The following is a 27,599-nucleotide window of genomic DNA, read 5'->3' on the forward strand; positions in this document are numbered from 1 at the left end:
TGTAGGAGTGCGAACAAAAAATGCAGATAGCCTGCAAGTTGTGATCTGAAACAAGGCACTGCATGCTCAGCTTTGCTCGTGACAATGGTCGAGCAAAAGTTTCATGCCCTCTGGTGCCAAGATTTTTCCTCGCATTGCCGTGACGACAAAAGATTATTAGTGCGTCCTCTACTGACATGGCAACGTGGATCATTCCTACTGCCGTTCAGTGGCCTTATACGGGGTTGTACTGGTAGCAGCTTCTGATACTAAACTTGCATCATTAGCATTGCTTTTTTGCTCTCGTAACTGTCTCTGCTTCCCCTTTGATGAGCAGAGCAAGGAATGAATAAAGTGGCAGTTCAGCTGCATATGACAGTGGAGCGCTTTTACCCTTCCCCTCCAGATGCATTTTTTTTTATCACCTGCTACTCCATGGAGGCACTATGCTTGTTGAAGTGTGCAAGTTCTGCTTGAGCTACTCAACATAATTTAATGCACTAGTTCTATGTGCTATTAAGGGGGTGGAGAAAATGATTTGTGGGTGTTATATAACCTTGTCAAGGCCAAATAGCCAATTGCTCGGTTTCTAGTTTCTACCCAGATCTCTAACAGAATATGCAGTAATGGATTACCGGCAAATAATGAACCGAAAATTGTTATTACACAAGCAGTAACTTCTGTTTGCAGTCTTACAAGTAATGTAGCACTGCCAAATTAACATGCATGTTTACCAATGCCAAATTGCAGTTAGCTGCAAGGAATTCCATGTATGAGGCGTTTACAGAGCAGGAAAAAGGAAGCACATAATCCTCCGCATGTTGGATGCTCTGTATAGTTTGCTGTACAATTTTGTCTATAAATAGTTAGGTTCACTATGTTGAAAACATGCAATTCCTGGAATGCCTGCTAGAATTTTTTTTATTCAGAAGAGAGATCCATAGGTTGTAGGTCAACCAATCTCAGTAATCTGATTTTTGTTTACCATAGCCTTTTCTCTTTCCCCCCTTTATCTACTCTCTTTTTATTTCACCAGCCATTTTGGTCTCTTATACTTATTGCCCATCCTTAAGTTTTCTACTTTAGGCATCTTTTCTTTGCTTGGTCCAAGAGGAAGGGAACCTATTCTATTTGAGGGTGGAGTTAATACATTTGATTTCACATTGTTTCAGCATTGGCAGCATAGGCTCTTGCCCTCATGGCAGGGCTTGGCACCGGAGCGCCTATTGTGAAGGTGTATCATGAGAAATCTATGATCTTACCTGATGTTTCAAGGGTGCTCACATGCCTCTATGAGAAGGATGTCAAGTTTGAGCCTTGCACAACCTCTTACAAGAGCCTACTTAGACTCCAGGTACTCTCTCTAACTGTTGTAATTGTTCAGGCACCATATCAAGAGCTTATGCACTGTAAACTCATTATCATCCTCTCTTTCCCTGCGCTCTTCAGGCATCAACCCATGCTCCAGTTCCATTCTATGATGGACCTACATTTCTGGAAGGTAATATTTCAGATTTTTGAATAATGGTTACCATCCATGTTGGACGTACATTTCTGGAAGGTTACCTTTTCTATAGTTAACAGTTAAATATTAATAATCTAATTAGCTCGCAACAAGGCTAGTTAATCTTTTGGGCTGTTATTAGGAACACATATTACTAACATGCTAAAACCACATATTTGGTGGCAATTTTCTGTAGCGCTGTTAACAACCTACACAAAATTGTCTTGACTTTTAGAAAAAGAAATCTTTAGTAGTTCACTAGACCAACATCTTATTTCATTTGGACATGGTACTTAACGAGTATATGGCTACTTGGCTAGTGATGCCTGATTATCTTAATCGAGGCCCAACCATCTTGTTTGAAAGCACACATTCTGCCAGCAAATTAGTCCTCACACTATGCATTGAAACAACTACATATGATCTGAGGATTGATTCTGCTACAAAAGCGGACTCCAGAAATACTGCTTCCACAAAATGGTAGAACATAGAATTCACATGTTTACTCAGGAGGATCTATCAGTTAACACTAATTAAAACACGTAGTATGTTTTTTCTGTAGTAGTTTGTTCTTGAAAGATAGATAGCATAGATTTTTTCCGAATGCCCATTTTGTGTGTGGCTAATAGTAAGGTACTAAAGATCCACATTTGGATGAAAGCATGCCAGACCAGAAGTACTGATGTGCTTAGTTGTATATATGAACTTGATCACACAATCATGCATTGAAATTGAAACAAAACATGTGCCTGCAATCAAGTACTAGTAGATAACTATGTAAGATGTGATGGGTAAATTAAGTAAACTTTAGATGATATCATTTCCTTCTCACACAGTTCACGCGAGTTATTTTTACTGATTTAAGGACAATAACGAATCTTATTTAGTGTATTTGTAGGCAGACTTGCAATACAGTACAGGCTGAATAAACCTAATTAGGCATTACAGTATTACACTGGTCCAGAGTATCATATTTTCAAAAACAATATCCAATCCCGAAAGATAATGCAAGCTGCAAACTTCTACAAGTATGGACCATTGTAGGGGCAGTTAAATTGAACTGCACCCCCACATTGAGTTGACAATTCTTGAGGATCCATAATTGTTAATGCACATTGTGAAACAATGATTTACCAGTGTTGATTCAAATATAACTCAAACTGCGTTTTGGCACTAGCACTTTATCTGAAATTTCTTTTCATTCCATTCTCTAAGTTATATTCTTTTGTTATGTGACATTACTACTGAAAACAGGCCTTTCAAAACAATACGGTTAATCATCCAGTCCAAATTGATTATCATTTTTCTTATTTCAGAATCCAGAGAAATCTGCCGCTACATTGCAGAAACTTATGAACATCATGGGTATCCATTTCTCCTTGGGAAGGATGCCCTCGAGAGGGCTTCCATCGAGCAATGGCTCCACCATGAGGAGCACGCTTTCAACCCTCCAAGCCGAGCCTTATTCTGCCACCTGGCCTTTCCCTTGGATCAAGAAGATGATCTAGAGATGCAGAAGGCAAAGCTGGATGAGGTTCTGGAAGTTTATGAGCAAAGGCTCAGTGATAGTGAATTCCTTGCCGGCAATAAATTTACTCTTGCAGACCTCGTACACCTGCCAAACTCCCACTACATCAAAGCATCTGGCAAGTTTGCCTACCTCTATGACTCAAGGAAGAATGTGCAGAGGTGGTGGAATGCTATTTCTACCCGGCATTCTTGGGATCAGGTACTGAGTTATATGACAAAGGTGGAGCAGGACAACAAATTAGAGGAACTTGAGAAACAGAAGCAGCAGGAGTGGCAGAGAGAGTATCATACAGCCACTGGACGCAGAACTCGACTGTACTCACGGAAGCATACCCGCACAAAGTCTCAGACAATATTGGTTCCTCCTCCTGATACTGTCTCAGCGTCTCCCATGGCTCCTCAGGGAGAGCAGCCTCCTCCTGCTGATTCTTTATCTGAGAAGGCATCAGTATTCTCAAGCCAAAGTACTACTCATAAATCTATAGCTTCCCCAAGCAAAAAAACTACCTCATCTACCCCAAGCTTGGGTAACTTCCCTAGCACAGCTGATAAACCTCCAAGAATTCATGCTGATATGTCTAGCATTAGAGATGTCTCAGTCCCCCCTGACACCACTGAGACAGAGCACCCCACTAGATCCATGCTAAGTTCATCCAAGGAAGTAGGAACCTATATTGAACCTACCCCACAAAAGCCTCCAGCATCGCTGGATAATTTCTCTGAATCTGATGGGCCTATCAGTGGTGCTAGTCATTCTCAAATCAGTCCAAGAACAGCCAAAGAAGATTCTGACCGACTCCATGCATCTGATTTGTATAGAAGTGACAGAAAATCTACTGCTCACAGTTATGAAGCTACTTATGGCAAATCTCCCACCGGGGGAGCTACAGACAGTTCTCCCAACAAGCTCCACTCTACTGAAGCACACCAGATGCTGCAGGCTGAGAAGTGGCACGCTGTTCAAGCTGGATTGCGCAATCTACAGGGAGATATTGATAATTCAGTGCCTAGTCGACAAGTAAAACCAAGCAAAGAAGTGCAACAGTATCCATCACAAGATTCAGAGCAAGTAAGCATCCGTCCTGTTGCTCAAGAACCATTGAGTATGGACGGCCAACTGGTTCAAGGGCCAGAAGGTACAGCTCAAACACCCCATACTGATCAGACAATGGGTGTTTCTTCTCCGCATTGGCAACATGTTGCTGATGCTAGAAGAATTTCTGAGGATGAGGCATCATCTGATCGAAGGATAAAAGGTGCTCATTGGTCAAAGCATGCAGCAGATGAAGATGCCCAAGCTATACCATTCCAAACAGCACACGATGATTCTCAAGATACCACCCAGAGAGCAAGAGAAACTGATTCTGTGACAAGGAGTACAAGGGATCAAGATGCACATGATAGCAGACAAGGAATAATGACTTATGACTCTGCACCATCTAGATTGCAACCTATGGATGCTTCACACGATGCTCCTCTGCCATCAAAGAAATCAACATCTCAAACTCCTTACACAGCCGCACATATTCCTACTGGGTACCAAGGTGCTCAAGAGTTCATCCAGCAAGGTAGGGAGAGACCTAAACCAAGGTCAGTAGTGCCTTATGATGCCCAAGGCAGCACTGAAGAAGAAAAAATGGCTGAATCTCCACCACCCAAAGCACAAATATTGGGTTCTCGTGGACTCGATGTTTCTCCACCAAAAGAAGTGTTGAATGAAGATGGTTATGGTGCAACTGGTCCATTGCAAACAAGATATGGAGATGATCAAGATGATTGGATTCAAGCTAGAGATAGCACCACTCCAAGGCATATGAATCAAGATGCCATTGAAGAAACAGAGATGGCTGATTCTGAACCATCCAAAGCACGAACATTAGATTCTCAACAAGCTTTTCCACAAAAGCAACCACCAGCTGAAGATCTACGATTTGCTGCTTCAACATCCAATAGAAGATATTTTGATGATCAAGATAGCACCAAGAAATCTAAACACACTGCTTCAATTCCAAGGCGAATGGAGGCTCAAGGCAGCTTAGAAGAAACTAAGGCTGGCGAATCTGGATTGCCTAGAGAACAACCATTTTTGCAAGCACAAGCTAAAGATGCTCGCAGCCTGACTCCACCATCACAAGAGGGATATGCAGGCCCTCAAGCTGTTAGCAAGCAACGTGGAGACCCTGGTTCTATATCAAGGCGAATAAGAGCCCAAGATGCTAGAGTCACATTTGTAGAATCAAAAGCTGATGATTCCACATTTACCAGAGAGCAGCCTTCGGATGCTTGGCAAGCTACGGGTCCTCTCCCAGAGCACAAAGTATATGATGCTCAAAGCTCAACCTCACCATTTCAGGACGCCACCATGAAATCAGAAGACACCACTCCACAACAGAGGAGAGGTCAAGGTGCCAAAGAAACGAAGTTGTCTGATTCTGCATCGCTACAAGTTCAGCCCTCGGATTATCAGAGAAGTGATTCTCATTTTCAAAATCAAGAAGAAATTGAAGATCCACATGGTGCAATTTCACCACACAAGAGAAGCTACACTGATGTTGAAGATATGACCAAACATCCTGGAGACAAAATACTGGGTGAGGATGCTCAAGATGTCTCTGAAGAAACAAAGGCTCTTGACTCTACAATAGTTAGAGGCAGAGCACATCCCCAGGATACTCATCAAGCTGCAATTCCTCCACGAAGGCAAGCAGCAACCAAAGATGCTCTGGGTGTGACTCCACATTTCCCAACAAGATACCCAACTGCAGAAGACACCAGCAGGCAACTCAGAAGAACTGCTTCTACACCAACAGAGAAAGCTGTTCAAGATGGTAGAGATGCCTTCAGAGAATGGAAGAGTGTTGATTCCACATCATCCAGAGAACAACCTTCAGATGTTCAGCGAGCTGAGGCTTCCTTCCCAAAGCAAGAAGAAGCTGATTCTCATAGCACAACTGTGCCATTCCAAAGGAGGTACCCCGATATTGGAGACACAACCAAAGAACCAATCGATAAGCCAAAGGAAATGGTGGGCGAGGATGCTCAAGCTGGCTTTGAAGAAACAAAGGCTCTTGACGCTGCGACACAACCCCGAGATACTCCGCGAGCTGCAATTACTCCATCGAAGCAAGTAATAGCGAAGGATGCTCTCAGTGTGACTCCACTTCCCCCAACAAGATATCCAACAGCAGAAGACACCAGCAGGCAGCCCAAAAGAACTGGTTCTACACCAACAGAGAAAGCAGTTCAAGATGGTAGAGATGCCTTTAGAGAATCTAAGAGTGTTGATTCCACATCATCGACACAACAACCTTCAGGTTATCGGCGAGCTGCTGCTTCCCTCCCAAAGCAAGAAGCAGCTGATTCTCGTAGCACACCTTTGCCCTTCCAAAGGAGGTACCCTGATGTGGAACACACCACCAAAGAACCAAGAGATAAGCCAAAAGAATCAGTGGGCGAGGATGCCCAAGATGGCTTTGAAGAAACAAAGGCTCTTGACTCTGCTATAATTAGAGGCAGAGCCCAACCACAAGAGACTCCAAGAGCTGCGATTACTCCATCGAAGCAGGAAGCAGCCAAAGATGCTCTCAGTGGGACTCCACTTTCCCCAACAAGATATCAAACTGCAGAGGAAACGGTGGGTGAGGATAGTCAAGATGGCTTTGAAGAAACAAAAGCTCTTGACTCTGCTATATTTAGAGGCAGAGCACAACCGCAAGATACTCGTCGATCTGCAATTGGTCCACCAAAGCTGGAAGAGGCCAAAGATGCTCTAGGTGCAACTCCACATCCCCCAACAAGATATCCAACTGCAGAGGACACCAGCAGGCAACCCACAAGAACTGCTTCTACACCAATAGAGAAAGCAGTTCCAGATGGTAGAGATGCCTTCAGAGAATTGAAGATTGTTGATTCCACATCATCCAGAGAGCAACCTTCTGATGTTCGGCGAGCTGCTGCTTCCTTTCGAAAGCAAGAAGCAGCTGACTCTCATAGCACAACTGTGCCATTCCAAAGGAGGTATCCTGATATTGAAGACACCACCAAAGAACCAAGAGATAAGCCGAAGGAAAAGGTGAGTGAGGAGGCTCAAGATGGCTTTGAAGAAACAAAGGATCTTGACTCTTCGATACTTAGAGGCAGAGCACAATCCCAAGGTACTCAGCGAGCTGCAATTACTCCACCGAAGCTGGATGCAGCCAAAGATGCTCCCGGTGCGACTCCACTTCCCCCAACAAGATATCCAACTGGAGAAGATGCCAGCAGGCAACCTAGAAGAACTGCTTCTACACCAACCGAGAAAGCAGTTCGCGGTGGCAGAGATGACTCTACAGAATCTAAGAGTGTTGATTCCACACCATCCAGAGAGCAACCTTCAGATGTTCAGCGAGCTGCTGCTTCCCTCCCAAAGCAAGAAGCAGCTGATTCTCGTAGCACACCTTTGCCATTCCAAAGGAGGTACCCTGATGTGGAACACACCACCAAAGAACCAAGAGATAAGCCAAAGGAATCGGTGGGCGAGGATGCCCAAGATAGCTTTGAAGAAACAAAGGCTCTTGACTCTTCGATGTTTAGAGGCAGAGGACAGCTCCAAGATACTCGTCCATCTGCAATTACTCCATCAAAGCTGGAAGATGTCAGAGATGCTCTAGGTGCGACCCCACTTCCCCCGAGAAGATATCCAACTGCAGAGGACACCAGCAGGCAACCCACAAGAACTGCTTCTACACCAATAGAGAAAGCAGTTCCAGATGGTAGAGATGCCATCAGAGAATTGAAGAGTGTTGATTCCACATCATCCAGAGAGCAACCTTCAGATGTTCGGCGAGCTCCTGCTTCCCTTCCAAAGCAAGAAGCAGCTGATTCTTATAGCACAACAGTGCCATTCCAAAGGAGCTATCCTGATAATGAAGACACCAAAGAACCAAGAGATAAGCCAAAGGAAAAGGTGAGCGGGGAGGCTCAAGATGGCTTTGATGAAACAAAGGCTCTTGACTCTTCGATACTTAGAGGCAGAGCACAACCCCAAGATACTCAGCGAGCTGCAATTACTCCACCGAAGCTGGATGCAGCCAAAGATGCTCCCGGTGCGACTCCATTTCCCCCAACAAGATATCCAACTGGAGAAGATGCCAGCAGGCAACCTAGAAGAACTGCTTCTACACCAACCGAGAAAGCAGTTCGCGGTGGCAGAGATGACTCTACAGAATCTAAGAGTGTTGATTCCACACCATCCAGAGAGCAACCTTCAGATGTTCGGCGAGCTGCTGCTTCCCTCCCAAAGCAAGAAGCAGCTGATTCTCGTAGCACACCTTTGCCATTCCAAAGGAGGTACCCTGATACTAGAGACACCACAAAAGAATCAAGAGATAAGCTAAAGGAAGCGGTGGGCGAGGATGGTCAAGATGGCTTTGAAGAAACAAAAGCTCTTGACTCTGCTATAATTGGAGGCAGAGCCCAACCACAAGAGACTCCAAGAGCTGCGGTTACTCCATCAAAGCTGGAAGGAGCCAAAGATGCTCTAGGTGTGACTCCAATTGCCCCAACAAGGTATCCAACTGCAGAAGACACGAGCAAGCAATCCACAAGAACTGCTTCTACACCTTCAGAGAAAGCAGTTCCATATGGTAGAGATGCCTTCATAGAATCGAAGAGTGTTGATTCCACATCATCCAGAGAGCAACCTTCAGATGTTCGGCGAGCTGCTGCTTCCCTGCCAAAGCAAGAAGCTGCTGATTCTCGTAGCACAACTATGCCATTCCAAAGGAGGTACCGTGATATTGAAGACACCACCAAAGAACCAAGAGATAAGCCAAAGGAAACAGTGGGTCAAGATGTCCAAGACACCTATGAAGAAAGAGTAACTACTGACTCTGTGCTGTTTACCAAACAACCTTCTGATATGCCCCGAGCTGCAATCACTCCATCAAAGAAAGCAGCAAATGATGATGCTCCTAGTGTGTCTCCACCTTTGCCAACAAGATATCCAAGTGCTGAAGACACCAGCAAGCAATCTATAAGACCTCAAAATAGTAGGGATGTCTTTAGAGAACAAAAGGCTGTTGACTCCACATCATCCCCTGGACCCTCAGATTCTCTCAGGGCTTCTGCTTCCCTCCCAAACCAAGAAGTAGATGGTACTCGCAGAACTACTGTACCATTTCAAAAGAGAGAGCCTGAACTTCAAAACAGCGCAAAGCCTGTTAACGACAGCATTTCTACGTCATGGGAAATGACAGCTCAAGATACTCAAGACACCTTTGAAGAAACAAAGGTTCCTGATTCTGCAGCATTCAGTATGCCTGAAGTGGATTCTCAGAGAACTGATGCAGAGGCTCAAGCAGAAGCTCAAGATACTCGGGATGGAGGCAGCCGAAGCAGATGGTGGCATGCATCTAAGACATTACCAGATGGAACTCCTATTTCTGGCGATGATGTGACTGGATTGTCTCCTGGTGATCAAATGCCAACACGGATGGATCAAGATGCAATTCCAAGCACTCAGATTGCCAATGGGATCACCGAAAGATCTATTAAGCAAACTGCTGAACCACCTGCACCAGTAGCACCACAAACAATTTTTCATCAGCAAGCCAGACCATCTGCACCAATCACAAAAGAAGTTCAAGCCTCAGATAACCAAGGTGCCATAAGCAAAATCCAGCAAGTTTCTCCTGATAATCATCCAACTGATTATTCAGCCGTACCACGTGTTGCAGCTCAAGAACAAGTTTCCCACGCACCACAGACAAGTCCTGGTCGAGAAGGCATAACGCCTGCGCAAAGAGAAATGGATTCTCCAATTTCAGATGCCCTACCTGCTTCAGCAAAAGTTCAAGAACCTGCCCCTGACAAGTCAACAATGCCATTTGTCTCGAGTGTAAAACAAGGTTCTCATGTTGGACGTGATGTTGAACCACATGAAGGGCCACTACCCGATACTTATGGTGCTGTAGTTGACAAAGAGACAACTAAATCTCTATCTTGGCAAGATCGGAGTTTGGAAGCTAGTCCTGATTCAACACCAACCCATGGCTATGTTCATCCTACAAGCAGGGATGAACCTGCCATTTTACCTGGTCAGGGGGCACCCCAAGAACTAACACATCCTGATGCTCTAGATTCTGCATCCACCCGAGACGTAACTGCTGATTCCTTGGTTGGTCCTAAGAAATTCAAGCAACGTTCAACTGATCAAGAGGACATTTCATTTGCATCTAACCAAACATCAGGTATGGGCGCTCAACCTTATTCTTCACTGGATAAAGTAGCCCGTGCTGAACAGAAATCTGACCTGTCAGGTAATTGATCTCTATTTCATGTGGAAAATCAATGACAAACTTAGAAACTTCCTCAAAACGCTAACACTGGCATTGCTTCTTTCATTTCAGATCAAGATCCAAGTCATTCTGCACAAGAGACTGTTCTTGCTGCTGCCGAACGGACCAAGGCACTGCCAAAACCCATTGATCAACAAGAGACACCGGACAGTAGAAAGCCTCCAACACCAGATACCCAATATGCTTCGCAGATAATCCCAAGTCAGGAGAAAGTTGCTCCTGATGTTCCAAGCCAAGAGAAAGTTTCCCAGGCTGAACTGTCTTTGAAACCACATGAAGGATCAACTCCTCATATGCATGGCAGCATTGTTGATGAAAAGAAAACTAGACCTTTGGCTAGCCCAACTAAAAGTTCAAATGATGTGCTTGATCTGACACCAGCAGGTGCTGATGTTCATCCTACAAGTAGCACTGAGCCTCCCAGAAGTGCTTTACCAGTTCAAGCACAAACACCATCTGCTACCCAAACACCTCCACCTTTTGCATCTCACAAATCTGTGCGTACTGAAGATATACGTGCTGACGCCAATGGCAAAGTTAAATCCGTGAAGCCATCAGCATCTCCAGATGCTCCACATGCTACCGCACCTGGTGAAGTAGCTCTTTCTGAACAGAAATTAGCTTCAGCAGGTAATTAATTATCTTAACATCTTATTGTAGCCATTTAGCACACAATCTACATGTGTACAGATTAGTTGCATATAAGCTTCCCTCAAATGTTGAAAAACTCCTGAAGAAGTTATGACGTTGCTGATGTTGGCTCTTCCATTACAGGTCGAGATTCGTCTCGTGCTGCACAATTGCCTTCATCTGATGAGCCAAGGAATGAACAGATTAAGGATTCAGATCACACTGCACAGCCATTTTCGTCTGCTGCACCTGATCAAGCCAAAGACTTGCAAAGAACTTTTGGTCAACCAGACATTTCACGTGCACCAGGAACATCAGAATCTCCATATTCAGATGTATATGATGGTGCAAGGAAAGTTGATCCTGATTATCAACTCATTGACAAAACAATTCCAAGCCAAGAACAAGTCTCTCATCCAGATCTTGCTTCCAAAACAAATGAAGGACCAACAGGTGATGTACATAGCACCATTATTGATGGAAAACTAATGATACCTCCATCTAGCTAAGCTCAAAATTTTGGATTCAATGAATGATCTCTTACCAAACCATATGACTAATCATTTACTAGATATTTAACTGATCAAGTAGCACAACAACATGCAGAAACTCCTGGACCAGCCCCTCTCATGGATGTATATGACTCCATATCCACCCAATATATACAGGACGGTGACTTAGACAAAGGTAGGCCATCCTCTACAGATAGAGAAGCCAAGATGCCTAGAATGCGTTCAGCATCAGCTCTTCATGATCAATATGATAGCACACCAGATAACATAGAATCTGCCAAACAGAAAATAACCTTGAAATGTAATGGAATCTTTACGGAGGAAGCACAGTACAATATCTAAAGTCTATAGCTGATTTAACACAATATTAACTACCTGAAAATCAACATTTTATGATACTAAACAGAAGACCTTTTCTTGCATTTCAGATCAAGATTCTGCTAATTTTGCACAGAAGTATTCGTCAAGTGAGCCAAAAGAAGAAGAGAGTACTGTTGCTGCACCTGATCAAACCAAGGAAATACAAACAACAGTTGGTCAACAGGACATATTGCCTGCAGTAAGCAAAGAAAAAGATCCATCTTCCGGCATCCAATATGATTCTATGGAAGTTCAGGAAGTCGCTCCGAAGGATCAACACATCGATGGGTCAATTCCAAGCCATGAACAAGCTCCTAATGTTGAAGAACCCATGACACATATAACAGGCCCAACATCAGCCCTAGACACTCAACATGGTATGACATCTGGTAAAGTATTTCTTTTCTTCTTTGAGGAAGATGGAAGACCCCCAATTTCCATTAAGGAAAACAAACACAGAGTTTTACAGAATTCTAGACATCACCAGCTAAAGCACCACAGCTACCCCAGTGTAGCATCCCAGAATGCCATCCCATTCTGTATAACCTCAAAACCACCACCTAGCAGGGTTTTTTTTTTTTTTTTAAGGCCAATCCGCCTTTTCCTTTTCTATTATCAGAAAAGCAAGTAGCTACAAGGTCTCTTACAGCAGAACACAGAAGCTGGGAAAGTAAACAAAAAGTTTTTTTCACTTAACTTTTTTTGGCAATGCCATCCAATTGCCAAAGAAAGAGAAGCAAAGCTAAATTAGGAGAAGACCTAAAGACTACTAAAGCTAGTATACTATGATAGACTGATTCTCCCAAGTGTTCAACATTCGACAAAATGACAGAATAGCAGCCTTCCTCAGCAAACTGTCAGCATTGGCCACCAGATGTAAAAATAAGCGAGTATCAGGAACCACACCACCAGAAGCATCAGGGCTTGATCATTCTCTCCTCTCCAGCTTCCTGCTCACTTTTGCTTTCCCACTCCAGCCTGCCTCCATCAACCCTCCAACCATGTCTAGAGGTGTAGAGATATCATTGTAGCACCCCCTAGCAGTAGCAGGTAGCCAACTAAAAATCGAACATGATAGATTTTGTACATAATTGACCAACGGCTGTCCAGTTTCAGCTCGATCATCTTCCCCTCAGAATTCCTTCATCCTTGCAGACGCTCCATCCTTGACCTCCATCCATGATCGGCGTTGAAGATATCACTTGCCACTTGGCTGAGCAACTTGGCGCCCCATAGCCCAGGACGAGATCTGGTAACACAAGGAGTGAATTAACTCTGTGGGATCTTTTGGCGTTTTTTGTTTTTTGGAACACAAAGCATTTCTGGCTTTCCTATTGAATTTGTTTAGCCAATCCCCAAACAAATGATAGATGCTCAAAACAAGGAGTGAAGTATCTTATGGTGAACAGAATGATAAAATAACTGAATACTGGCTACTAGCCTTATAAATCTCATAATATCAATAGTCCTGTCAGTACGAAGGTTCTTTCTTGTATTTCAGATCAAGACTAAGTCTCTATCTTGTATTTCAGATCAAGACTCGTACCAGTACCCAGAACTACCTTCCTCTGCTAAATCAAGGAAAGAGACAGATGTTGCTGAAGCTGATAAAACCAAGGCAAAACAAATGACCTTTGGTCAGCCTGTACCAGTCCCAAGTGACGCTACAAGATCTGTAACTGATCAAGGGGCACAGCAACCGCAGCGACCTGCAAAAATTGAATCACCGCCATTTTTGGAGACAATAAAGAACTACGAGTACACCCAAAATGTATCTGATGAGACCTTGGACAAAAACAAGTCATCCGGAAAACCCTCTGCTGATCAAGAAGTTATGTCACCTAAAGTAGTCCCGGCGACATTTCTAGACCCTCAACGTGTTACTGTCCCAGATGATGAGCAAAAAATTGCTAAGCCAGGTAACAAATTTCTTTCTTTGTCTGTGTGTAGTATGGATAAATGCCATGTAGTCTAGCAAAGGATAGTTACTGGTTGTAATCATAACAAACACCCTTTAAATTTGCTATACGCCAGCAATAACATTGTTTCTTGCATTATTTATGAAGATTTAACTCGTTCTGCACAACCTCCTTTCTCTGCTGAGCCAACAAAAAGAAAGACTGTTGTTGGTGCATCTGATCAAGCCAAGGCTTCAGAAACAATTGTTGATCTAGAAGGTATGATGACTGCCCCATACAGAGAAAAATCTCTTTGTCCAGATACCCAGCATGCTTTAAGGAATGTTTTGGAAATGTCTCCTAGTGATAATCTTACTGATAATCCATTTGCAGGCCAAGAACATGGTTCTTTTAGTGAGGGGTCAACTACTGACTCACGTGATGCCATTACTGATGAGAGCGCAACCACATCTACATCTGGTCGCGAAAAAGTCTTGGATGCTTCTATTTTGACAGCAACTCATGATGATGCTCATCCGCCAACTGTAAGAAATTTGCCTGAGCATGAGACACAGGCACCCGCATCAACTCAAAGTGCATCTGTCGAGGCCTCAGACAAAGCTAAATCAACTGATCAAGAAGACATGAAACCTATGGCAAGCCAGGCATCAATTCTGGACACTCAACGTGGTACCAATGGTGATAAGCCTATAGCAAGATTTTTGCATGATCAAGGGGCACAGTCACCTGAATTAACTCATCCACAGCAGCCTCCTGAATCTCCACCTCACTCTGCATCACAACATGATGCGCCCACTGATGTGTTGGACAAAACCAAAATGACTAAACTGACCTCAACTAACCAAGAAGGCATGGCACCCACTGCTGGTTCAAGATCAACTTTGGAATCCCAACCTGATGGTACCTTCGCAGCTGAAGTAGTCCATGACGAGCAGAAATCCACTGTGTCAGGTAACCAGTTTCTCTTTAGTATTGACAAAAGAAATTTTTTGATTTTAACAACTTGCTCAAAACTAACAGTTTGCTTAATGTGTTTCAGATCAAGAGTCAGCTCGTGCCACACAGCCCCTTTCATCTGTTGAACGAAGCAAAGAAGATACTAATGTTTCTGCAGCTGATCAACCCGAGGTTCCACAAACAATTTTTCATCAAAAAGCCAGATCATCTGTACCAGTCACTAGAGAAGTACAATTCCCGGATAGTCTAGGTGCCATAAGCAAAATCCAGGAAGTCTCTCCTGATAATCAATCAACTGATTATTCAGCAGTACAACCTGTTCCAACTAAAGAACAAGTACTCCATGCACCACAGACAAGTCCTGACCAAGAAGGCATAACGCCTGCACAAGGAGAAAAGGATTCTCCGATCCCAGATGCCCAACTTGTTCCACATGCTCTACAAGGTACTTCACCATTTAAATTAATCCTTGGTGAATAGAAATTCACTCTGCTAGGTACTTGCTTGTATGGGTATCTAATGTTCCTTTTCTGAAACCATATTTGAACATGCCCAAGGCTAATATTACAATTATTAAAATTTCTCAAAGCTAGATATTTTTCTTTTGACTAGTGATCAAAACTAAAGATTTTGCCACAACTAAGTCCATCTGTTGTCTTGCAGACAAAGGTTCACCTCGGTCTACACAACCGCCTCCCCCTATTGAATCAAGTGAAAAGGAGTCTCAAATTGCTGAAGATGGTCAAACCGTTTTACTACAATCATCCGTTGTTCAAGAATCCACACCATCTTTAGCAGGCCCAAGAGAATCATCAAGTTCGGATTCTCCGTATCCATCAGCGGAAAATCAAGTATCAACCCCTAAGGCGGTGGAACCACTTCCTCCTACGACAGGTAATATCATGTTGAGTTCATCACTATATTCACCTTTTTATTTTAGCTAATCAACTTGAGGGTGGAAGCCCTTGGAAATTCAAATATTAGGTTGATCACATAGGTAATCGTACATAGCGGTCATTCACTTTGTACCCCCCCCCCCCCCCCCCCCCACTAGTTCCTCGTTACAAAAGCCTTGTATAGTTTTATTATGCATGCAATTTATTTTTTGGACAATCTTCTCATACTTACACCACTCACGAATCTGAAACCGCTGTCATACAATTACAGGTATGATGGATCGCGTCCAGCCTTCTTCGGAAGCAACACCTGGAGTAGTCGCTGGCATCTCAGCGACACCTGGTGACAACAAACCGTCACCAGACAGGGAAAGCGTGGAAGTAGCTGAAGAAGGCACGGACCAACAAAAGGCTGACCAAGCTAGTGTGCAATCACCACAGGACAACATGGGCCAAGTTAAAGAAACCGAGGAGCAGGACACTGGAACAGGTCAGACTTACCAAGCTACTGTCCAATCACCACAGGACATCAAGGAGCAAAGCGACGAAACAGAGCAGCAGGACACTAGGACTGGTGAGGCTTACCAAGATGCACCAGCCCCAGATGCTCCACAAGGTACTGCACCATTTGAATTAATCCTTTGTGAACATAAATCCACTCTGCTAGGTACTTGCCTGTATGGGTCTCTAATGTACATTTTCTGAAACCATGTTAGAACATGCCCACTGCTGATGTTAGAATTATTAGAGTTTCTCAGAGCTAGATATTTTCTTATGACAAGTGACCAGTGATAAAGATTCTGCCAAAGCTAAGTCAATCTGTTGTGTTGCAGACAAAGGTTTACCTCGCTCTACACAACCGCCTCCCCCTATTGAATCCAGTCAAAAGGAGTCCGAAATTGCCGAAGATAGTCAAACCCTTTTACCGCAATCATCCGTTGTTCAAGAATCCACACCATCTTCAGCAGGCCCTAGAGAATCATCAAGTTCGGATTCTCCGTATCCATCAGCGGAAAATCAAGTATCAACCCCTAAGGTGGTGGAACCTCTTCCTCCTACGACAGGTAATATCATGTTGAGTTCATCACTATATTCACCTTTTTATTTTAGCTAATCAACTTGAGGGTGGAAGCCCTTGGAAATTCAAATATTAGGTTGATCACATAGGTAATCGTACATAGCGGTCGTTCACTTTGTACCCCCCCCCCCCCCCCCACTAGTTCCTCGTTACAAAAGCCTTGTATAGTTTTATTATGCATGCAATTTATTTTTTGGACAATCTTCTCATACTTACACCACTCACGAATCTGAAACCGCTGTCATACAATTACAGGTATGATGGATCGCGTCCAGCCTTCTTCGGAAGCAACACCTGGAGTAGTCGCTGGCATCTCAGCGACACCTGGTGACAACAAACCGTCACCAGACAGGGAAAGCGTGGAAGTAGCTGAAGAAGGCACGGACCAACAAAAGGCTGACCAAGCTAGTGTGCAATCACCACAGGACAAAATGGGCCAAGTTAAAGAAACCGAGGAGCAGGACACTGGAACAGGTGAGACTTACCAAGCTTCTGTGCAATCACCACAGGACATCAAGGAGCAACGCGACGAAACAGAACAGCAGGACACTAGGACTGGTGAGGCTTACCAAGATGCACCAGCCGCAGATGCTCCACAAGGTACTGCACCATTTGAATTAATCCTTTGTGAACATAAATCCACTCTGCTAGGTACTTGCCTGTATGGGTCTCTAATGCACATTTTCTGAAACCATGTTAGAACATGCCCACTGCTGATGTTAGAATTATTAGAGTTTCTCAGAGCTAGATATTTTCTTATGACAAGTGACCAGTTATAAAGATTCTGCCAAAGCTAAGTCAATATGTTGTGTTTGTAGACAAAGGTTTACCTCGCTCTACACAACCGCCTCCCCCTGTTGAATCCAGTCAAAAGGAGTCCGAAATTGCCGAAGATAGTCAAACCCTTTTACCGCAAGCATCCGCTGTTCAAGAATCCACACCATCTTCAGCAGGCCCTAGAGAGTCCACACCATATCCTTCAGTGGAAGATCAAGGATCAGCCCCTAAGGCGGTGGAACCGCTTCCTCCTACGACAGGTAATACGATGTTGAGTTTGTCACTGTATACATATTTTTATTTTAGCTAATCAACTTGGAAGTGGAAGCCCTTGGAAATTAAAATATCAGGTTGATCTCGTAGGTTATCGTACATAGCGGTCGTTCACTTTGAACCCCCCCCCCTCCCCACTAGTTCCTCGTTACAAAAGCCTTGTATAGTTTTATTATGCATGTAATTTATTTTTTGGACAATCTTCTCATACTTACACCACTCACGAATCTGAAACCGCTGTCATACAATTACAGGTATGATGGATCGCGTCCAGCCTTCTTCGGAAGCAACACCTGGAGTAGTCGCTGGCATCTCAGCGACACCTGGTGACAACAAACCGTCACCAGACAGGGAAAGCGCGGAAGTAGCTGAAGAAGGCACGGACCAACAAAAGGCTGACCAAGCTAGTGTGCAATCACCACAGGACAAAATGGGCCAAGTTAAAGAAACCGAGGAGCAGGACACTGGAACAGGTGAGACTTACCAAGCTTCTGTGCAATCACCACAGGACATCAAGGACCAACGCGACGAAACAGAACAGCAGGACACTAGGACTGGTGAGGCTTACCAAGATGCACCAGCCGCAGATGCTCCACAAGGTACTGCACCATTTGAATTAATCCTTTGTGAACATAAATCCACTCTGCTAGGTACTTGCCTGTATGGGTCTCTAATGCACATTTTCTGAAACCATGTTAGAACATGCCCACTGCTGATGTTAGAATTATTAGAGTTTCTCAGAGCTAGATATTTTCTTATGACAAGTGACCAGTTATAAAGATTCTGCCAAAGCTAAGTCAATCTGTTGTGTTTGTAGACAAAGGTTTACCTCGCTCTACACAACCGCCTCCCCCTGTTGAATCCAGTCAAAAGGAGTCCGAAATTGCCGAAGATAGTCAAACCCTTTTACCGCAAGCATCCGCTGTTCAAGAATCCACACCATCTTCAGCAGGCCCTAGAGAGTCCACACCATATCCTTCAGTGGAAGATCAAGGATCAGCCCCTAAGGCGGTGGAACCGCTTCCTCCTACGACAGGTAATACGATGTTGAGTTTGTCACTGTATACATATTTTTATTTTAGCTAATCAACTTGGAAGTGGAAGCCCTTGGAAATTAAAATATCAGGTTGATCTCGTAGGTTATCGTACATAGCGGTCGTTCACTTTGAACCCCCCCCTCCCCACTAGTTCCTCGTTACAAAAGCCTTGTATAGTTTTATTATGCATGCAATTTATTTTTTGGACAATCTTCTCATACTTACACCACTCACAAATCTGAAACCGCTGTCATACAATTACAGGTATGATGGATCGCGTCCAGCCTTCTTCGGAAGCAACACCTGGAGTAGTCGCTGGCATCTCAGCGACACCTGGTGACAACCAACCGTCACCAGACTGGGAAAGCGCGGAAGTAGCTGAAGAAGGCACGGACCAACAAAAGGCTGACCAAGCTAGTGTGCAATCACCACAGGACAACATGGGCCAAGTTAAAGAAACCGAGGAGCAGGACACTGGAACAGGTGAGACTTACCAAGCTACTTTACAACCACCACAGGACATCAAGGAGCAACGCGACGAAACAGAGCAGCAGGACACTAGGACTGGTGAGGCTTACCAAGATGCACCAGCCCCAGATGCTCCACAAGGTACTGGATCATTTGAATTAATCCTTTGTGAACATAAATCCACTCTGCTAGGTACTTGCCTGTATGGGTCTCTAATGCACATTTTCTGAAACCATGTTAGAACATGCCCACTGCTGATGTTAGAATTATTAGAGTTTCTCAGAGCTAGATATTTTCTTATGACAAGTGACCAGTTATAAAGATTCTGCCAAAGCTAAGTCAATCTGTTGTGTTTGCAGACAAAGGTTTACCTCGCTCTACACAACCGCCTCCCCCTGTTGAATCCAGTCAAAAGGAGTCCGAAATTGCCGAAGATAGTCAAACCCTTTTACCGCAAGCATCCGCTGTTCAAGAATCCACACCATCTTCAGCAGGCCCTAGAGAGTCCACACCATATCCTTCAGTGGAAGATCAAGGATCAGCCCCTAAGGCTGTGGAACCGCTTCCTCCTACGACAGGTAATACGATGTTGAGTTTGTCACTGTATACATATTTTTATTTTAGCTAATCAACTTGGAAGTGGAAGCCCTTGGAAATTCAAATATCAGGTTGATCTCGTAGGTAATCGTACATTGCGGTCGTTCACTTTGAACCCCCCCCCCCCCACTAGTTCCTCGTTACAAAAGCCTTGTATAGTTTTATTATGCATGCAATTTATTTTTTGGACAATCTTCTCATACTTACACCATTCACGAATCTGAAGCCACTGTCATACAGTTACAGGTATGATGGATCGCGTCCAGCCTTCTTCGGAAGCAACACCTGGAGTAGTCGCTGGCATCTCAGCGACACCTGGTGACAACCAACCGTCACCAGACTGGGAAAGCGCGGAAGTAGCTGAAGAAGGCACGGACCAACAAAAGGCTGACCAAGCTAGTGTGCAATCACCACAGGACAACATGGGCCAAGTTAAAGAAACCGAGGAGCAGGACACTGGAACAGGTGAGACTTACCAAGCTACTTTACAACCACCACAGGACATCAAGGAGCAACGCGACGAAACAGAGCAGCAGGACACTAGGACTGGTGAGGCTTACCAAGATGCACCAGCCCCAGATGCTCCACAAGGTACTGGATCATTTGAATTAATCCTTTGTGAACATAAATCCACTCTGCTAGGTACTTGCCTCTATGGGTCTCTAATGCACATTTTCTGAAACCATGTTAGAACATGCCCACTGCTGATGTTAGAATTATTAGAGTTTCTCAAAGCTAGATATTTTCTTATGACAAGTGACCAGTGAAAGATTCTGCCAAAGCTAAGTCAATCTGTTGCGTTGCAGACAAAGGTTCACCTCGCTCTACACAACCGCCTCCCCCTGTTGAATCCAGTCAAAAAGAGTCTAAAATTGCCGAAGATAGTCAAACCCTTTTACCGCAAGCATCCGCTATTCAAGAATCCACACCATCTTCAGCAGGCCCTAGAGAGTCCACACCATATCCTTCAGTGGAAGATCAAGGATCAGCCCCTATGGCGGAGGAACCGCTTCCTCCTACGACAGGTAATACGATGTTGAGTTTGTCACTGTATACATAATTTTATTTTAGCTAATCAACTTGAAAGTGGAAGCCCTTGGAAATTCAAATATCTGGTTGATCTCGTAGGTACTCGTACATAGCGGCCGTTCACTTTGAACCCCCCCCCCCCCCCCCCCCCCCCACTAGTTCCTCGTTACAAAAGCCTTGTATAGTTTTATTATGCATGCAATTTATTTTTTGGACAATCTTCTCATACTTACACCACTCACGAATCTGAAACCGCTGTCATACAATTACAGGTATGATGGATCGCGTCCAGCCTTCTTCGGAAGCAACACCTGGAGTAGTCGCTGGCATCTCAGCGACACCTGGTGACAACCAACCGTCACTAGCCAGGGAAAGCGCGGAAGTAGCTAAAGAAGGCACGGACCAACAAAAGGCTAACCAAGCTAGTGTGCAATCACCACAGGACAACATGGGCCAAGTTAAAGAAACCGAGGAGCAGGATACTGGAACAGGTGAGACTTACCAAGCTTCTGTGCAATCACCACAGGACATCAAGGAGCAACGCGACGAAACAGAGCAGCAGGACACTAGGACTGGTGAGGCTTACCAAGATGCACCAGCCCCAGATGCTCCACAAGGTACTGCACCATTTGAATTAATCCTTTGTGAACATAAATCCACTCTGCTAGGTACTTGCCTGTATGGGTCTCTAATGCACATTTTCTGAAACCATGTTAGAACATGCCCACTACTGATGTTAGAATTATTAGAGTTTCTCAGAGCTAGATATTTTCTTATGACAAGTGACCAGTGATAAAGATTCTGCCAAAGCTAAGTCAATCTGTTGTGTTGCAGACAAAGGTTTACCTCGCTCTACACAACCGCCTCCCCCTGTTGAATCCAGTCAAAAAGAGTCTAAAATTGCCGAAGATAGTCAAACCCTTTTACCGCAAGCATCCGCTGTTCAAGAATCCACACCATCTTCAACAGGCCCTAGAGAGTCCACACCATATCCTTCAGTGGAAGATCAAGGATCAGCCCCTAAGGCGGAGGAACCGCTTCCTCCTACGACAGGTAATACGATGTTGAGTTTGTCAATGTATACATATTTTTATTTTAGCTAATCAACTTGGAAGTGGAAGCCCTTGGAAATTCAAATATCAGGTTGATCTCGTAGGTAATCGTACATTGCGGTCGTTCACTTTGAACCCCCCCCCCCCACACTAGTTCCTCGTTACAAAAGCCTTGTATAGTTTTATTATGCATGCAATTTATTTTTTGGACAATCTTCTCATACTTACACCATTCACGAATCTGAAGCCACTGTCATACAGTTACAGGTATGATGGATCGCGTCCAGCCTTCTTCGGAAGCAACACCTGGAGTAGTCGCTGGCATCTCAGCGACACCTGGTGACAACCAACCGTCACTAGCCAGGGAAAGCGCGGAAGTAGCTAAAGAAGGCACGGACCAACAAAAGGCTGACCAAGCTAGTGTGCAATCACCACAGGACAACATTGCCCAAGTTAAAGAAACCGAGGAGCAGGACATTGGAACAGGTGAGACTTACCAAGCTACTGTACAACCAGCACAGGACATCAAGGAGCAACGCGACGAAACAGAGCAGCAGGACACTAGGACTGGTGAGGCTTACCAAGATGCACCAGCCCCAGATGCTCCACAAGGTACTGCACCATTTGAATTAATCCTTTGTGAACATAAATCCACTCTGCTAGGTACTTGCCTGTATGGGTCTCTAATGCACATTTTCTGAAACCATGTTAGAACATGCTCACTGCTGATGTTAGAATTATTAGAATTTCTCAGAGCTAGATATTTTGTTATGACAAGTGACCAGTGATAAAGATTCTGCCAAAGCTAAGTCAATCTGTTGCGTTGCAGACAAAGGTTTACCTCGCTCTACACAACCGCCTCCCCCTGTTGAATCCAGTCAAAAGGAGTCCGAAATTGCCGAAGATAGTCAAACCATTTTACCGCAAGCATCCGCTGTTCAAGAATCCACACCATCTTCAGCAGGCCCTAGAGACTCATTAAGTTTGGATTCTTCGTATTCTTTGATGGAAAATCGAGGATCTGTTCCTAACGTGGGAAAACCGCTTCCTCCTTCGACAGGTAATATAATGTTGAGTTCATCACTATGTGCATATTTTATTTTAGATAATCGACCCTAGGGAGCCCTTAAAAGTTGAAATATCAGGTTGATCACAGAGGAAATTTGCTAGTTCATCATAATAATAACCTTGTGTAGTTCTATTATGCATGCAATTTAATGCTGCTTTCAATAGAAGCAGGGCCTTCTGGCCTCCTCTCTAAAATCATGCATGTAATTTAATTTTAGGACAAGCTTCTCGAACTTACACCACTCGTTAATCTGAAACAACTATCCTTCAATTACAGATATGATGGATCGTGTTCAGCCTTCATTGGGACCTTCTCTTGAGGTTTCAAGCGACGAGAAAACCACTGTCCCTCTGGATGGTCTGGCGAACAACCTATCAAATGTCAGTCCCTCTGTCACAGCTAGCCAAGTACTTGGTCGATCTGAAAATGATTCTGGTACTGGAGCGCTCTCTGGAGAAACGGTACCATCAAATTCTCAAGAAAATTCTGAAGGGACGCCAAGCGAAGAAATATCAAAGCAGCAACCGCAAACTAACATGTCCAGTACAAAATTATCTAAAGATGACAATAAAGAAGCCGATGGCTCAGCCAATGACACCAAACCTGGAGACAGTGAAGATAATCCATCTCGATGAATTTTGCAACCCGTCAACCTACCCAAGATTCTGGAGTGCACTATTAAATAAATATTTATCAAGTAAGGAGAAGCCGTTGCACATTTACCTTGTTTTTTTTTTTCATATAATAAGGACATCCCCTTGTCATACTTGGATGATGCCACTGCCATTCTGAACTATGATTCTTTTTGTTTAACCAAGTGATTTGCTTGATTGTAAACGTATTTACATTTTATCTGGGTGTTTATGTTAATGATGAAGCTGCAACAACGTTCATTTTATTTTATTTCCTCCGTTGTGGCAACCCATATTGTGCATTCAATTTTACTCTCTGTTGCTACTAATATTAAGTAGCTGCTAACACGAAGTGCACTATGGTCATCTGTTTGAAGTTGTTAACTCCTAGTTGCTTATGGACATGTCTGATACTCTAATCACCAAGTGATATTGGATTAACATTACAGTAGCATGTAGGCCTCCAACAGTTTTCTCATGTCCAAACTAAGTTTCAATTTAAACAAAAAAAATTAAGAATGTAGAGTGTCCATTTGAGAATCGGGCAAGCAGAGGCCTGTTGTTCAGACAAATCATGCTGCTCCATTTGAACAGGTCCATAGACAAACACAAGACAATCATGTCATAACAATGTTCAGTGGCTAATCTTGTATGCATGTATCACTAATTCACTACATCTAGCTGATCTAAGTCCATACCATGTTTCCCTTCAGCTGAAACCAAAACTGGGAGAAGCTTCATTGGAAGGAACAGAGGCACAGAGCAGCCAGTGAGACACAGAACTGCACCAGTAGTTTCAGTTCCAGGATCAGCTTGCCCACAGGGAAGTAGTAGTACATCTGATTGACATAATACACATATTTATAAGTAGGTAATTAGGGTGGTTGTTCTGGTGTCCATCATGGTTAAGCTAATTAAATACTGTAGCTGTTCTTCTTGTCAGCTGTCAACTGCTTCAGTAAGTACACACTGCTCTGCTTGTGCCCAAAAGACCTTATCATTCAGCTGATCATCCAGCCATTGTTGACGGCGCAAGCTTGAGCCTCTCGTTGTACTCCTGCATCTCCCTCTTGTACCTCTCCTTGTCCTCTGCACTGTGCCTGTAGTAAACCTGGCAACAATGGCGATGCATCAAGATTCAGGAGTTGAGTGATTGAGGATGTGTTTAGATCTATGGGTGAAAAGTTTTAGCGTGTTACATCGGATATACGAACACATATTTGAAGTATTAAACATAGACTAATAACAAAACAAATTACAGATTCCACCTGTAAACTGCGAGACGAATTTATTAAGCCTAATTAATCTATCATTAGCAAATATTTACTGTAGCATCACATTGTCAGATCATGTAACAATTAGGCTTAAAATATTTGTCTCGCAATTTCCACGCAATATGTGTAATTAGCTTTTTTCCTATATTTAATACTCCATGCATGTGTCTAAACATTCGATGTGATAGGTGAAAAATCTAAACAGGCTCTGATAATTTGATCATCGTCAAGAAACTCGAGACCAGAAAAAATGGCTGTGCGTGAGGACGACGACGAACCATCTTGTCGTCGGCGGCGAGGCGGTTCCAGGCGTCGCCGATCATCCTGCTGTACTCCCTCTCCCTGTGCGGGTGGGTCGCCTTCAGCTCCGGGTGCTTCTCCTTGAAGAAGAAGTTGTAGGCGCTCCTGTTCGGCCTCGGCTGCGCCGGGTCGCGCCGCCGCCGGCCCCTCGCCGGCGGTGGCGGTGGTGGTGGTGGTGCTGCTGCTGGTGGTGGTGGTGCGACGCGGTAGAGCACGCCTCTCAGCGTCTCGGCGGCGATCTTGACGGTGACGAGGTAGCCGTGCTCGAACTTGCCGTCGATGGAGCCGGTCACGCTGAAGCTGCAGGGCTCTGCACGCAGCAACCACCACATCATCATCGGAGTGGAGAAGCAAGCAAGCAACGGAATCCATGGCGTCTTTCGCCGGTGGCCGCCTACCTCCGCCTAGCCGCTCCGGGAGCGCCATTCTCTTCCCGGCCTCCGCCGCCGCCGGCGACTGATCGGAGGTTCCTCTCATCTTCCTCCTCGGCGTCTTCGTCAGCGCCGACGCTACACAAACACAAGATCGATCGAGCGATCGAGCAGCTCAATCCCAAACACTCGACGAAACCAAATCTTGCAAGATCAAGATTAATTCGCGTTCTTGGACATGAACTGATGAACAACAAAGGTAGATTACGAACCAGCAGGGCGGAGGAGGGCGCCATGGGCGCGGAAGAAGTAGACCTGCTCGTAGTGGTGGAGCAAGCTGAGGTAGTACCTCCTCAGCACGTACGACGCGCTCGTCGTCGTCGCGGGAAAACTGAACCGCGCCATCACCTCCCGCCATTTCCTCTCCTCCATCACCTGCACACCCACCCACACACACAAAATCTCACCATTTTTGACAATCGCACATTGCCTCAATCGACAGCAGCAAATGGCTGACCTTCGCGAGGCCGCCTCTGCTGGTGACCTCCACATAGAGAGCGTGCAAGTCCATCTCCTTGCCTCCAATCACAGGGATCCTGCAAGAACATGCATTGACAAGATTAATTTACTAATAGCAACTATGGGAGTATGGATTAGTTATCAAGAATGAGCAGATGAGAGAAGAAATGGATGGATGGAGTAGTACATGAACTTGGTGCCCATGAGGGAATGGAAGCGCCTGAGGGTGTCCATGAAGGCCGCTCTGTCGTTGGCGACCTCCTCGTGGGAGAGAAGCGGTGGTGGGTACAGCAGCTTCTCAGCCATGGCTGCTCCGTCCACCTCCATTTCTTCTTTCTTGTTATCAACTCCAACCAGCTGCAAGTACTGTTTGTTACTAGAAACTGGAGTAGTTGTAGTACTTCACTGTTGTTGAATTGCAGAGTTTGCAAGATTGTGAGGATTATTGAGAAGGTGATAAATAAGACAGTCTTTGAGCAAGGATAGGTGAGGTGAATGGGGGCAAAGTGGCAGATGAGGTGAATGGAGGTTTTTTACGGTTGGTGGGGGAAGAGTTAACGCCATTGCCAATTTGCCATTACTAACAGGTGATGCCAGTCAATATGAGCTTTTTTTTCTTTTCATACTGTACTAATACTATTTTTCGGAATAATTAAATTAAATTAATTGTTATCCTCTTCCGCCAAAATTTAAATCGCTAAGAATACAGATATAAACGTTTTGGGATGTGCTTCTATGCTCCTCACTAAAAAAACCTGCACGGATATTAAAGCTCATGAATGGGTTAGATTAAAAGTTGCTTAACAGAGTAAAAGTCATTAGGGAGGGGCAGTTTTGTCCTGGATGAAGTTATCACATACTTGATCAGCCGATGAGTTACAAATCGATGACTCGTATCGCCCACGTTCTGATTGTTGAGGCACCTCCTTCTTCCTCCTCTCGCCACACCGCCTGTCCCCTACCGCGGCGTGCTCCCTGCCTTCGTCCACTTCTGATTTTTCTTGTCATGCTTCTTATCTCTACCCATCTCATTTTTTGATTTGGCAAGAAGCACAGCCTGAACATGGATGCCAATCAAATGGTGGATTGAGGTGATGCACATGTGTAGCCGCAATAGAGGAGGATTCGCTGTTTTGGAATCATGAAATGCCTTCTTTTACTTGCGATCGAGTGCGGCGACAGGCGAGGCGGCGCTGCGTCTGGATTGAACGTCCGGGATACGGGTAACTACCTCAAGGACGAAATTGCCCTTCCTAAATAACGTTTAGCCTGTTAATCACCTTTTAATCTAGACCATTCACCATCTTTAACATTCGTGCGTTTTTTTTTTAGCATAGAAGCACATCTCAAAAGTTTTATTTATAAATTAATTTTGGTTGTTTCGTTTATTTTTTTACGGCTTATCAGCTATGGAGCAAACAATGAAAGGCTATTTTTTTCAATCCAACCATCACTCATGGTTCCTTATATTTTTGCTACCTTTCAGGAGCATCAAAATA

General features: G+C 44.4%; 2 protein-coding genes across 52 annotated transcripts; one reads left to right on the forward strand and one right to left on the reverse strand.

The window, feature by feature from the left end:
• The first annotated feature begins 13 nt into the window (after nucleotides 1-13).
• Nucleotides 14-24,447, forward strand: LOC127784370 (leashin-like). Of its 50 annotated transcripts, none has more exons than XR_008019481.1 (28): nucleotides 14-1,333; nucleotides 1,429-1,480; nucleotides 2,800-10,311; nucleotides 10,402-10,980; nucleotides 11,125-11,433; nucleotides 11,587-11,667; nucleotides 11,921-12,241; nucleotides 13,385-13,771; nucleotides 13,919-14,029; nucleotides 14,144-14,722; nucleotides 14,811-15,173; nucleotides 15,392-15,622; nucleotides 15,896-16,240; nucleotides 16,458-16,688; nucleotides 16,958-17,302; nucleotides 17,521-17,739; nucleotides 18,007-18,351; nucleotides 18,570-18,788; nucleotides 19,054-19,398; nucleotides 19,617-19,835; nucleotides 20,095-20,445; nucleotides 20,661-20,879; nucleotides 21,156-21,500; nucleotides 21,718-21,936; nucleotides 22,197-22,547; nucleotides 22,765-22,995; nucleotides 23,281-23,701; nucleotides 24,350-24,447. XR_008019481.1 is itself a non-coding variant. In XM_052311613.1 (28 exons), exons 1-28 carry the CDS (start codon nucleotides 1,178-1,180, stop codon nucleotides 23,637-23,639), a joined length of 14,949 nt encoding a protein of 4,982 aa, XP_052167573.1. In that variant the 5' UTR covers nucleotides 14-1,177; the 3' UTR covers nucleotides 23,640-23,925. The 50 variants fall into 50 exon arrangements, 49 of the variants coding, with proteins under 49 accessions (XP_052167573.1, XP_052167571.1, XP_052167570.1 ...); XM_052311613.1 differs by lacking the exon at nucleotides 24,350-24,447 and having other exon boundaries at nucleotides 2,800-9,654; nucleotides 9,730-10,311; nucleotides 23,281-23,925; XM_052311611.1 differs by lacking the exon at nucleotides 24,350-24,447 and having other exon boundaries at nucleotides 22,203-22,547; nucleotides 23,281-23,926.
• On the reverse strand, nucleotides 24,149-26,654 carry LOC127784376 (high mobility group B protein 9). 2 transcript variants are annotated; one of them, XM_052311664.1, is made up of 6 exons: nucleotides 26,288-26,654; nucleotides 26,099-26,177; nucleotides 25,854-26,016; nucleotides 25,609-25,719; nucleotides 25,189-25,520; nucleotides 24,149-24,747 (listed from the first exon to the last, which is right to left on the reverse strand). In XM_052311664.1, exons 1-6 carry the CDS (start codon nucleotides 26,425-26,427, stop codon nucleotides 24,646-24,648), a joined length of 927 nt encoding a protein of 308 aa, XP_052167624.1. In that variant the 5' UTR covers nucleotides 26,428-26,654; the 3' UTR covers nucleotides 24,149-24,645. The 2 variants fall into 2 exon arrangements, with proteins under 2 accessions (XP_052167624.1, XP_052167623.1); XM_052311663.1 differs by having other exon boundaries at nucleotides 25,189-25,719.
• Between the last annotated feature and the right edge of the window lie 945 nt (nucleotides 26,655-27,599).

The sequence above is a fragment of the Oryza glaberrima genome, chromosome 9 (assembly GCF_000147395.1).
Source record: "Oryza glaberrima chromosome 9, OglaRS2, whole genome shotgun sequence".
Lineage (NCBI taxonomy): Eukaryota > Viridiplantae > Streptophyta > Magnoliopsida > Poales > Poaceae > Oryza > Oryza glaberrima.

Bases quoted from the DNA above. Each gene is read 5' to 3' on its own strand.
- LOC127784376 (XM_052311663.1), bottom strand. From the start codon at position 26,427: ATGGAGGTGGACGGAGCAGCCATGGCTGAGAAGCTGCTGTACCCACCA. The intron at 26,017-26,098 runs GTCAGCCATTTG...GTGGGTGTGCAG, and splicing joins GCAGAGGCGGCCTCGCGAAG to GTGATGGAGGAGAGGAAATG. The intron at 24,748-25,188 runs GTTCGTCGTCGT...CATTGTTGCCAG, and splicing joins TCGCCGCCGACGACAAGATG to GTTTACTACAGGCACAGTGC.
- LOC127784370 (XM_052311609.1), top strand. From the start codon at position 1,178: ATGGCAGGGCTTGGCACCGGAGCGCCTATTGTGAAGGTGTATCATGAG. The intron at 1,481-2,799 runs GTAATATTTCAG...TTCTTATTTCAG, and splicing joins TGGACCTACATTTCTGGAAG to AATCCAGAGAAATCTGCCGC. The intron at 15,623-15,895 runs GTAATATCATGT...ATACAATTACAG, and splicing joins ACCACTTCCTCCTACGACAG to GTATGATGGATCGCGTCCAG.